General features: G+C 37.6%; 1 protein-coding gene across 6 annotated transcripts in view; it reads right to left on the reverse strand.

Annotated features, from left to right (window-relative positions):
• Nucleotides 1–1,964: 1,964 nt before the first annotated feature.
• The window catches only part of GUCY1A1 (guanylate cyclase 1 soluble subunit alpha 1), a 61,407-nt gene continuing 49,716 nt past the window's right edge, over nucleotides 1,965–13,655 (reverse strand). For all 6 annotated transcript variants that reach the window (XM_047717827.1, XM_047717826.1, XM_047717825.1 and 3 more), the window contains 2 exons: nucleotides 12,133–12,287; nucleotides 1,965–2,863 (listed from right to left, as the gene is read on the reverse strand). In XM_047717827.1, coding sequence (XP_047573783.1) covers nucleotides 2,662–2,863; nucleotides 12,133–12,287 — 357 coding nt within the window. In that variant the 3' untranslated portion in view covers nucleotides 1,965–2,661. The remainder of the gene's footprint in view (nucleotides 2,864–12,132; nucleotides 12,288–13,655) is intronic.

Below are 13,655 nucleotides of genomic sequence, written 5' to 3' on the forward strand. Positions count from 1 at the left end.
AAGCAACTTTTCCTTCCTTCCCATCAAAGGATCTGAAGGACTAATGGCCTTTAGAGTAATACGAAATTCCATACCAGACATGCCATCTTTATACTCATACCTGTTTTCAAACCCAGGAAAAAGCATGAATCATTTTCTTTCGAAATATAGAAGGAACAAGAAGCCATGGATGGAAACAATAAGACCAGAAGAGAAGAAACTGTTCTTGGAATTCCAGATATTAGGAGAAACAGGCTGATTGGGAAGCACTCTTGGGACCTACATTTCTTTATAGAATAGTTAACCTGGCAACAATATTCAGGACCCACAGCCCCCAACCTTGCCAAAAACCCTCTGTCCATTCTTTCCTCCATCCTCAATTCCACTCCTAACTTCAGAGCTGCAAGTCGGATCCCTTACTTTCCTTGAAAACTTACCCTCTAGGCTCTCTGTCTCTGGCTACCATCAGAGGTCTAGATTAGAAAATGTATCCATAATTGCTACCCTCCAAAGTGGATAAGCTAGAGAGAAAAAAGGGAGTCCTTAATTTTTTTTTTTTTTTTTTTTTAGCATCCACACTATGAATTTTGAATAGATCCCATCATGGAAATGTGTGTTCATCCTAAGAGCCATAAAGTATTCCATAATTAATGAGTCTTTGTAGGCTGGCCTGGGGTATCCATCACAGAAGATTTAATTTCTCTGTGAAATTACATTTTTGGTAACTTTTATTTAGATAAGATTTCAAACTTATGGAATAGTTACAGGAATAGTACAAGGAATTCTCATACAGCTTTTACTCAACGTTGTTTACATTGTATGTGTGTATACAGAGAAAATATTTTTTTGTATTTTTTTGAATTTTAATTAACTTACAAACTTAGAACACAAATTATTACTAAATTGGGGTCTGATAAAGAAGACATTGTGTTTTATGCTTTTTAATTTCCTTTAATTCATATCATTTTTTTTTTGTAATTTTAAGGGTTCAGTTCCAGAAAGAAAAAATGTATTTGTCTTTATTTTTCTTTTAAACATGTTTATTAACTCCATATAATTGTGAGACTATAATTCTATTTTCCCAAGGCCTATGGTACTTTCTAATAATAGGATTGGAATTTAACAAGCTACAGTCAGTGCTTCAAGATGCTGGGCTATCATTTAGTACATAAATTGTCGTGTAGCTCTCATAGAAAACCTGGGTACTAGAGGCCAACCAATAATGACTTTTATTCCTAAGGTCACCAGGCTAGTGTATCTAAACTCTACAAATACTGATTTAAAAATTATAATGTTCATCTTTCTCTTGCTTTGAAATTGAGCTCTTTTTAAAATCAGATCCCTATCCCAACCCAAACTTGCAGGTTATTTAGCTCTTCAGAGAGCTTAGACTAGTATCATTAAAAACAGAAGTTCCAACTCCAGAAAAATGTTTAAGAATTTTCTTAATGAAACCATAGCATCATTTTCTTCATCAATACTAACATTCTCTTCAAAAAAAGATTGAGATCATTCAACTAGAGTTAAAAAAAATTCACAAATCTGTATTTGAGAAAAAAACTTGATGACTCTTAGGACACCAAAGTGTACAAAGTACACACCAAAGGACACACCAAAGTGTCCAACACAAATTTAAAAATAAGCTATTAACAAAAAGAACAAGTCTCATTTCCCACTTCTGAACTTAGGTTTTCTCACTGGAACTTTGTATGGCTCAGCACAGCAATGCAGGATGTCTGCTGATATAAATCCAAATTTCTGGGTGTGTGTGCTTAAATGTTTTACTTCTGGACATTATGGTATATCCATATCCCCTGGAATCTCACTTTACTCTCATTTGTTTCTCATTAAATTAAAGTAGAATGATATTATTGCATTTTAATATAGGCTATAACCCTCATTTATCCCAAATATTATGACACAAAAATGAATTACTAGGAATTAAACTACTAATATAGCCTTCACCAAAGTTCAGAATAGAAAAATGTCAAACAAAAGGTAGTATTTATTGATATGATACATTACATTATGGCAGATATTTTTACAAAACAATCTTTGATATATATAGAAGAACTACTTTATAGTCATATTGCATCTAACCAATAATTGCTTATTTCCTTAAAAAAAAAAAAAGTGCAACAGAAAAAATATCCAACCTATTTTGTTACATAACCAACAGTGAAATGAAGAAATATAATAAAATGCAGAGCTGAAAGGTTCAAAGAGCTAATGGTACCAAAGACTCTAATTTTTATTTGGAAAGCTTTTGGGGGGGCACACTATCACAAACGCACTTTCACAACCACGGCATTCCACCAGGACACAAGACTACGGGTCACTCTGTCGGACCGCGCAGGTCAGGGCACTACACCTATCTGACGTATGTACAATATGCTGAATTGTGAGTACAGGTAAAAAGTGATAGGGATGGTAACAGAAATATCCCCCAGAGGTCATTTTTGAGGTTCCTTCCCTTTTTTTTTTTTTTTCCCCTCTGAAGACTTGAAGTGTTGAAGTGAATACATTTTTATCATGTTAAGTGGAAGAAAAAGTAGATTGTGATTTAGCTCCTAAAATTTTAATACTGTTCTTAGTCATCCGCAATCATAAAGTGCTTTCAGAGATTCCGCACCTGCTCATAGGAGTCAAAACCCAAAGACTAATAAGCCGATATGTATTTTGCTAATCTATTCCTGAGGCTTTGCCCAAGAAATTGGCATTGCCATCTTCGACATCTTTCTTCTGGAACCACGGTTTTGAATTTGTTACTGGTTGATAAGCTTCCAGAAAATGACAGATTCCAGGAATTTCACTGGGGAAGTTTGGTGGAAGTTCCTCCCTTGATCGAGGGGTAAACACAAAACCAGGGCAGTCTTTGAGTAATCTGAAAAGATTAAAATAAAAATATTAAAATTAGAATCTAATACAGATATAAGTATCTACTCAAGAAAAAACAACTTAACTAAATCAATATTCCTGACAAACAGATCTTCCTTGACTTATGATGTGTTACATCTTCATAAGTTGAAAACATCATAAACTGAAAATACCATAAGTTGAAAATGCATTTCATACACCTAACCTAGGAACATCATAGCTTGGCCTAGCCTGCCGTAATGTGTTCAGAACACTTTTTTAAAAAATATTTTATTTATTTATTTGACACAGAGAGAGAGAGAAAGAGAGAGTACAAGCAGGAGGAGCAGCACAGGCAAAGGGAGAAGCAGACTACCCATTGATCACAGAACCTGATGTGGGACTCAATCCCATGACCCTGAGATCATGACCTGAGCCAAAGGCAGCTGCTTAACCAACTGAGCCACCCAGGCATCCCTGTGCTCAGAACACTTACAGTAGCCTGCAGTTTGGCAAAATCCTCTAATACATGGCCTATTTTATAATAAAGTGTTTAATAGCTCATGTAATTTATTTAATATTTTATTGAAAGTGAAAAAAAGAATAGTTAAGTTTATCAATTGTTCATCCCCCTGATTGTGAACAAGACTGTCATGTGGCATATCACTAGATAGGGAAAAGATCAAAATTTGAAATTCAAACTATGGTTTCTACTGAATGCATATGGTTTTCCCACCATTATAAAGTTGAAAAATCATTAAGTTGAACCATCGAAAGCTGGGGACTGTCTGTATTAATAAACCAGCCATTTTTAGTGTGATTGGCAGAAAGATCCTAATGATTTTAAAAATATCTTCACAGAAGAACAAAGAAGAATCAGTTCACAATAACAAAAGAAAATTCTCCAAATAATGTATTTCACTCATATTAGGAAAAATATAAAATATTTTTGTAAAGATAAAATCAATAATTCATATAACAGTAAATTCATAGTAGTGGGAAAAAATGCAAAATAATCCAAAAGTCTAATAATAGCAAAAAACCCCCAACCCCATCCATAAGCATAGTGTTATAGAATAAGGCTTCCTAAGTTGAAAGAGAAAAGACATTGTCCATTTATTGGTTCATTTATTTTGTATATATTATGGGGAAGTAATCTAGGACAAGAAGTTGTAAAAGAAAAGTTCTATATAAGATATATTACATATAGAAGCCTGGCGGCTCAGTCTTTAAGCGTCTGCCTTTGGCTCAGGTCTTGATCCCAGGGTCCTAGGATCAAGCCCCGCATAGGGCTTCCTGCTCTGTGGGATCCTTCTTCTCCTCCTCCCACTCCCCTTGCTTATGTCTCTCTCTGTCAAATAAATAAATGAAAATCTTAAAAAAAAAAAATATATATATATATATATATACATATATATACACACACACACACATATATCTTATATATAATGTGATATATATTTCTATATATAATGTGACATACATATATATGATGTGAAAATAACGTATGAATCTCTCGATAGAATTTTTATGAATTGTAGGTTAGTAAGACTAAAAGGAAATTTAATTATACAAATTAACACTCTTCTTACTGTCTGCTATTTGAAATATTTCTTCTTATATTCATCTGTTTACCACATTTTATTATTTGCTACTAACTACTTGTCCATTGCAGTAAACTCATTTTATTGTATTTGCTCAGTTTTTTAAAAAGTTTTTAATTATATCCCAAGTAGTTAACATACAGTGTAATATTAGTTTCAGGTGCATAATATAGTGATTCAACACTTCCATACAACAACCGGTGTTCATCACAAGTATACTCTTTAATCCCCATCACCTATTTCCCCCACTCCCCCAACAACCTCCCCTCTGGTAACCAACAGTTTGTTCTCTGTGGTTAAGGGTCTTGGCTTGCCTGATCTCTCTCTCTCTTTCTTTTCCCCTTTGCTCATTTGTTTTGTTTCTTAAATTCCACATATAAGTTAAATGCATTTTAAGTTCCAATCCTACTGATGAAGTTACTTGTTCCTCTTTCTATTTCCTTCCTTAACTTTCTGTCAAAAGCAAAGTTTTTTTAGTTTTTTTAAAAGATTTTATTTATTTATTTATTCATGAAAGACTCAGAGAGAGAGAGAGTCAGAGGCAGAGGGAGAAGCAGGCTCCCCGCTGAGCAGGGATCCCGATGTGGGGCTAGATCCCAGGACTAGATCCCAGGTCATGAGCTGAGCCAAAGACAGACGCCCAACAATCTGAGCCACCCAGGCGCCCCAAATGCAAACTTAGTAAGCATTTCTCTAATAATATGCTTAGTAAGCATATTATTCAGGTATATGTATTCAGGACAGGAAATGTTGGTAGTTCTGGGCTCTAAACCAACTTCCACAGAAAACCACATATTATTCATGCCCAACCAGACCATGACCTCCGCCTCATCAGCTTGTGATGTCATGCCTTAATGTAACAGAAGATGGCGCTGCATTAGATTTGGTACCTTGACACCCTATGTACTGAAGAAACCAACCAAATAGAAATCTAGGTTTCAAAAATGGCAGAACTCAAGTAGAAAAGAACATGTGAATATTCAAAAAGCCTCATCAATAAATATGCAATCGGCAAAATAATTAATGAAATGATGCTTTAGTCATGATCCATAAATATCTGAGTGCCTATTATTTATAAGGCATAATATTTGGTAATACATAATAAGAAGTTTCCGAATTCCATAGTATTAAAAGTATAAGCTTCGAAGTCTGGTAGATCTAGGCTGAGATAGCAGCAAAGATGTCTGTTTTCTAACCCTTAAGATGGAGTAATAATAGTACAGTTCTCTTAGGACAGCTGTGAAGATTAAATAAATAGATTAAACATGATGGGATAAGCGTCAATTAGTTATCAATTCACACTCATCATATTGCTAACATCTGGGGAATAGAAACCTTCATATTCTGTTGGTGGGATATAAATTGGTAAGAACAATTTGGACAGCGAATGGATGGTTAGTGAAGCTGGGCTGGACGTAGCCTATGATCTGGGAATCTGTGGGGTGTAGTATAGCTCTCCATGGCTTATTCAAGCTCTAGAGTACACAGACCTGTACTGCTAGACCTGGCTCAAACTGGGCTATGAGAGCCAACTGCTAAACATTCAGGGATTTTTATGAGCCAATTAAACCATCTGTGGCTGAAACCTGCTGTGGTGGGAGTACGTATGTCATAGAAATGGGTAAGTGCCAAAAATCAAAGACTCTCTACTTTCCTCTTAATGCTGGTTTACTGTACAATGCTGCATTAGGAACAGCTTAAATAAATGAACTAAGTTTACAATTCATCAAAAAAAAATCTCAAAAACATAATAGGCCGCAGATTTAAGGCAAGTCATGAAAGGATATGGACAAGTTGAATGGGCATCTATTTTTCTCTGGTTTTGTTTTTCTACCTGGAGGAACCTAAATGAGAGTGACACTCTTGGACTCTCTCTGCCCAGTTTCTTTCCTGGTAGTGAGTGTGGGAGAAGCTGCTGGGCATGCTCTTCTAAGTGCCTTCCTGCCTCTCTTTGGGAGCCCTCCTCTCTGCGGGAAATGTACGCTCTCAGCTGCTCCTACAAACCCTAAGGGGCACAGAGTTCAGCCTGTCAGACAGCAGTGGGTTGGGGGCAGAGGGGGAAAATATCTTCTTTCTTTTTTTCTTTTTTTCTTTCTTTCTTTCTTTCTTTCTTTCTTTCTTTCTTTCTTTCTTTCTTTCTTTTTTTTTTTTTTTTTATAAAATAGGGATCTGGGGGCCCCTGGGTGGCTCAGTGGGTTTGGCTCAGGTCATGATCTCAGGGTCCTGGGATCAAGCCCCACATCAGGCTCTCTGCTCAGTGGGGAGTCTGCTTCCCCCTCTCTCTCTGCCTGCCTCTCTGCCAACTTGTGGTCTTTCTCTTTGTCAAATAAATAAATAAAATCTTAAAAAAAAAATAAAACAGGGATCTGCAAGAAAATGACAAAATACTGACATTTATTAAATATTAGTATTAGCCACATGGGTGGCCATGGGTGTCCTATTTTCTTTTTTTCTTTGATTTTTCTTTCTGTAGGTTTAAAATGTTTAAAAATTACTTATAAAGTGCATAAAACTATAAAGGTTTGATAAATAACAATATATAAAATTAAGACCTTTCTTTTTCTGTCTATATCAACCCAGCCTTTCCTAATGAATATGGTGATTATAATCATAACCTTATGTTTGAATTTATATAGAATATTCAGCACTTAGAAGTGGCCTTAAAGTATGCCATTTGAATTTAAGTGCCTTGCTCACGAAGACACCTCTGAAAAGCTCTGTGTTTAGGACTATACAGCATGTCTTCTGAATACAAATTCTATCCTTTTTAAAGAAACTTACAGGTAAACACAATTAGAGTGTCACAGAGTTAGAAATGTTCATTAAGTCATCTTTAAGAAAAAATCAAATTTTTTTTTACAGATTTATTTATTTATTTGAGAGAGACAGAGAGCGTGCTGGGAAGAGGGGCAGAGGGAGAAAAGAATCTTAGGCAGGGTCCGTGCTGAGCGTGGAGCCTGACGTGGGGCTCAATCTCCAGACACTGAGATCACCACCCTGAGATCACAACCTGAGCTGAGACTCAGAGTCAGATGCTTAATCATCTGTGTCACCCTGGTGTCCCAAAAAGATCAGAATTTTTAAGGAAAAGAGGTTGGAAAAATAATACCATTTAGATGAAAGTCTGATGGAGGCCAAAGCCAAGAAAAGCAACAAAAGTTTCAGGGCAGATATCCACATATGGTGGGAGTTTTTTTACTCTCTCTTGACCAGATAGCATTTTCCCCAAATTGCTTTATTAACTCTCCTTTTTTCTGTCAGCTCTCCATATTCTCTTTCTTCTCTTTGTTCCTTCCCTTTATAGAATTGAAGTCTTGTTTGTCTTTTATTAGGTTCTCAGATCTCTCTTGCAAACAGCAGTTCCTGGTTGTACTTTCCCACCCACCCTGGGAAGTATCTATTTATATCCCTCACCTGCCATTTTTGTCTTTAAATCCCTGGATCACCACATAAACCTGTCTCATTAATCCACTGACCTGAAACTTGGACAATATTTAGTCTCATCTCAGTTTTCTGCACTTCAGTGAGATCAAACAAGAGGGCAGAACATTGTCCCTGAAAATAAAACTCCTGGTGCCATTTAGAATGAAGGAATGTGTAACTGTCATAACACAGCAACATTCTAAATTACTGATTAGACCTTGAAGTGAAAGGTAATATTTGAAGTTAAGGATTTTTTTTTTTTAAGATTTTATTTATTTGACAGAGAGAGATCACAAGTGGGCAGAGAGGCAGGCAGAGAGAGAGAGAGAGAGGAGGAAGCAGGCTCCCTGCAGAGCAGAGAGCCCGATGCGGGACTCGATCCCAGGACCCTGAGATCATGACCTGAGCTGAAGGCAGAGGCTTAACTACTGAGCCACCCAGATGCCCCTGAAGTTAAGGATTTTTAAGGATTTTTTGTGCTTGTGGGATATGAATTCTGTGTCCTGAATTTACAAGTTTTATAAGTGTATCAAGGATACACTTACATGTGTACATATAATTTTTTTTTTTTACAAATGTCACCCCAGATTTCAACCAGTGAAGTTCTCCAAAGAAATAATTAGGTTTTATACTTGAATGACTTCTAGTAGAGTCTACTGTTTGTCCCAAACTTTGACAGAACTGGAATTATGTCTCTATTTCACAATCCAGTTGTTAAATTTCACAAAGCGTGCACTTTTGATTGAAATTTATATTATCAATTCTAAATTTTCCTATCATTTGGGGAAAAAAAAGATAGTTTTTAAAAGAAAGACTTTTAAAATGTGGCTAAACATATTTCACATTAAATACTTATTTCTTGCCTAAATAAAGCATTTTAACTACCACTTGCCCTTTAGAGAAGACATATATATTTCTTATATGAAAGTAAGAGGTAAGTAAGTTGAAAAAGGAAAAAAATAAACCATACCTTATTTGTCTACAAAAGATAGAAATTTAGTAAAAACATTGATGTTCAGTATCAATTAAATTTTCATTATCCTTTATAGATGTGCATAAAAATACATACTAAGAAATAATAAAAAAAACCACAAAAATGTGAATAGTTACTGTCTCTGGATAGTGAGATTATGAACTGTTTTTATTTCCTTTATAACTTTCTGACATTGTAAATTTTCTAAAATGAGAGAGCATATATTACTATTATAATCAAAAAATAATTTATTAAAAGGAAGGTGGCACTATGTATGGTATAAAATCTTGTACGTGCATGCCCAGTAACATTGCCTGTATGATGAACCTAAGGATTTAAGCTATGAGCCTTCTCCTGTTGCTGAAAATGTATATCGAAGTGTCATAATACTCTGTTGGAAGACATGAGATCTTAAAGTACATTTCGGGAGTAAAAAGAGTAGCGGATATCAATGTCTCCTACCAAGATTTAAGACAACTGAACTTTGAGAAATGAAACAAAGGAAGAATTTGAAAATGTTTTATCTTGAAATTCCTGAAAACAATTAAAATAGAAGAACTAGAAAATACACTTTTTTCTATATGAAGTTTTGGTTTTAAGGATACATACCCACCCAGGGACTCCTCATGGTGTCCATGCACATATATTACGTTATTGAACACTCAACAGCAGTGAAAGGACGAGAAACTACTCAAGTTATCTCAGGACTATCACTCTTACTTCCTCCAAAGAGCAGAGTCATATCCTCTAAGGACTTGAGTTCTCCTTACATGGCCTATCTGGGAAGACTCTGAGGCTATTACCATTACAACTTTTCCAATTCTCATGCTAGAGTGACTCATTTTCATATCAAAGAGTGGACCATCAATCAATAAATATTTATTGCTTTCCTACTGCATCCCAGGTACTGATCTGGGAACTGGGGCTATGAAGTGTAGACCACCAGAGGCTGACACACTCCGAGGGGAGGTAGGCAATAAACACTGAAAGAAAACACCATTTCAGACACAGGTATGAGCTAAGAAGATGAAAAAATAAAATAACATGAGGGTGTGAGGTGAAAGTTGTTCCTCTAGCTATGGCAGTTAACTAACCAGTGTCTCTTTGAAGGGGTGACATTTGACTTAAGGTCTAATTATGAGGAAGAAGAAGACGCAGGATGATCCAGGGAACAAGTAGAAAGCAGAGGCACAGCCATTATCCTCGATTCAGGAATGGGTTTTGCAAGTCTGAAGGAAAAAAGGAAGGCCAGGGTGGCAGGGTGGCAGTGAGTGAAGGAGAAAGTAGAAGAAAATAAAGTGACACAGGCTGGCAGGACATTGATCAAAGAGGACATTTTGGTCCATGGTAACATACTTCAATTTTATTCTGGCTGCAATGGGAAGCCATTGGGGGGGTTTTGATGCAGGAGTGACGAGACTGGATTTATACTTTAGAGAAACAATCTGGCTGCTGTGGGGGATGGACTGTGGGGAGGAGGTGTACAAGAAAGCAAGCAGAAGAGTGAGGGTGATCCTGAGTTGGCTGGGGTGGGACAGAGGAGGGAGGCTTGCCTTGGGGTGTGGTACAGAAGAAAGTGAAAAAAGATGTATTCAGGATATAATCTGTGGGTGGATGTGGTAAGCTGTGAGGGGGAGAAAGCGATGATCGCCCTGAGATTTAGAGTCTAAGATGGTGGTGCCATTTTAAGGAGATTGATAAAGCAAGCTAGGCTGTGGGGGGAGTGGATTTCATCAGGATGCTGTATGTAGGAAATCACTTGTTCTAAGACGATCATGATAATTTTAATTTGTCAATTAGTCATCTGAGAAGAAATATAGAATAGGATATATGAGTCTGTAGCTTAGTGAAGAATTGTGGGAGGGGCTAGGGATAAAACAACAAAAACAACAACAACAAAAAAAACCTGTGTGTCAATAAAGTTCAGACACAGAAGACAATGGGGACAGAGCTCTGGGCACTTCGAAGGTATGGTAGGGAAAAGAGTAACAAAACAAAACACTGAGACGGTGAAGTCAGGGGGTAATGAGGAAACCGAGTGAGTATGGAGTCACAAAAGCCTAAGGAAGAAAACGTTCAACAGAGGGACTGCTCAAGCTATTCAGCTGCCATTGAGATGTTGAGGAAGATAAGGGGGAAGAACTGACCAGGATTTTAGCAAGAAACACCGATGACCCCATTAAGAACCATGTCAGTGGAGTGCAAGGGACACATGCTGATTGGTGTGAGTCAGAGAGCCAACAGGAAGTTAAAAAAATAAAAATAGAGCCAGTGAGTATGAAGAACTCTTGCAATGAGTTTTGCTGGAAAAAGAATAAAAATATGGCAGCGGTGTTGGGGGTGGGTAGCTGAAATATGCTTGGAAACAAGGAAGATACTATTTTAGGAAGTCTCATAGGAAGACACATCTGTTTTCTGATGGGAATAATCATTTCACTAGAGAAACTAATCACAGAGAGAAACCAGGTATTTTCAGGAGACAAGTTCTTGAGAAAGCGAGAAGTGGTCACACTCAGAGCAAACTTGGGGGGATCGTCTGGAGGAGGAGCAGACAAGATGGCGGCACTGTCACCAGAGCAAGAGGCTGTGACCAGGGCTCTGGGGGAGGGGGGGAACTAGGCTGATGGGGTCTGCCCCCAGGGGAAGGTGGTGATGCACTTATCAGATGCATTCCTGTCTTCTCTGATGAAACAGGAAAAGAAGTTATCAACTCTAAAAGGAAAGGCTGTGGAGTTTGCAGGAGAAAGAAGATGCTATAAAATAGCTTTCTCTGAGAACAGGAACGATAGATAACTTTCTGGGTATAGTTTGGTACATTAGCTACCACTTGTGTCTGGAACACGTTTTGCTATTCAAGCTTTTCTGTTAGAACTGTATTCTTAAAATGAGATGGAACATCTCCCCGTCTGGCATCTGAGCTAAAGGCGTGTTGAGGACCGTGCCCTGTAAGTTGTGGGGCCCATGCTAAGTCTGCCAATGCCAAGAAGGTGCTGCTGTCAGAACGGCCATCCAAGTATGGAGAGCATGAATCCGTGCTTTGAGAAGTACAGTGGGGGAGGATGGGATGTGAGTCAAGGAGCCACCTGGACAACAAACACCTCAGGCTTGTTCTCATGAGGCTGAGTAATTTTTAAAAAGGCGAGGATGATAAAGTTATTGCTTTTCTCTTTCTTGTCAGATTATCTAAGCAAGAAAATGCTATGGAGGATAATATAAACCAATGGGAAAACAAGACAACAGTGTATAAGTGAAAAGAAGGGATTTGAGGCATTTAGAGGCATTTAGTGCAAACTGTACCTGTACGTTGTTGGGCTGACATTGATTTTCCGTGGAACACTGCAGGACTCAAATTTGTTCGCCAAGGTGACGTTGTTTCCAAAAAGACAGTAACGAGGCATTTTAACACCAACAACGCCAGCAAAAACTGACCCGGAGTGCAGTCCAATTCGCATCTGAAAGCCCAAAGTCACACAATGTCCTCGTCATTGGTAAAACACTTCTTGCTCGCTGGTCCATACCAGATGAATGCCCTTCATATGATTTTACCCTCTGCTGTCCCTATACCATTCTGCTCTTCTGCAAGACCTCCTGCCTGCTTCCCTCTACTCACATCCAATTAAAAATTAAAAAAAATCTCTCTCTCTGCCTACTTGTGATCACTGTCAAATAAATAAATAAAATCTTTAAAAAAAAATTCCTAGTACAAAATCTGTCGGACTTCTTAACTCTTCACCACTATGCACTTAGGTCTGTTCCACAAAGCATTTTTGTTTTAGCTGCCTTCAATGTCTGAACCACATTTCTATGCATTCCTATCACGGTCATCAGAATGACAAGGTGAAGCGTCTGTGAGCTTCTGTTTATGGGAACCTGCTCTGTCCATCAAGGGAGACAGACAGAATCCTGGCCCCCAAAGATTGTTTCCCAACACACGGTCAGAGAAGGGCAGGAGATGACGGCTCTTAGAATAAAAGGATGAAAAGAACTTTATGACAAACACTTCCCCCCTCTTAATGACGAACATGAAAGGAGAAAGGAATTGTGATATTTAAGTAGAACACATCACAGACGGAGGAAGCATAGCTGAAGTGGCTTAGACCCGCATCACAATGACTACATACACATTTTTGTTAAACCCGCCCAAATGCGTGGAAAACTAGAGTTGGGCCATATCCAGAAGTAAGGTGAGGTCTGGGATATGCTGGGGTAAAAGTTTAGGAGTTCTGAAGGTTACCAGTGATTTGGAGAACAATTAAAACAATATTTTAAACTGGCATCTTTTATAAGATCTGAATTCTTGATGATCTCAGGGGATGTACAAATTCTGAAATTGCTGCTACAATATAGTAAGATAAAGTCGGAGTATTCTGTATGACAACTGGGCACCACATTCATTCTTTTCAAGTCCTCTGTTCAGCTGACCATGTAAAAAAAGTTTTGTTAGGTATATGCATTTTATTTATTTATTTATTTATTTACTTTAAAGATTTTATTTATTTATTTGACACACAGAGAGAGATCACCAGTAGGCAGAGAGGCAGGCAGAGAGAGGAGAAAGCAGGCTCCCTGCTGAGCAGAGATCCAGATGCGGGCGGGATCCCAGAACTCTGGGATCATGACCTGAGCCTAAGGCAGCAGCTTTAACCCACTGAGCCACCCAGGTGCCCCAGGTATATGCATTTTAAACAAAGGTCAAGTACTCAACGATTTAATGTTATTCAGAATTCAGAAGACTCTAGTTTTGAGTAGTTTTACAACTGATTTTAGGTATCTGCTAAGGATGTTCCAGAATCATTTGCTTATAAAATGTCAAATCATGA

The sequence above is a fragment of the Lutra lutra genome, chromosome 2, assembly GCF_902655055.1.
Source record: "Lutra lutra chromosome 2, mLutLut1.2, whole genome shotgun sequence".
Classification (NCBI taxonomy): domain Eukaryota; kingdom Metazoa; phylum Chordata; class Mammalia; order Carnivora; family Mustelidae; genus Lutra; species Lutra lutra.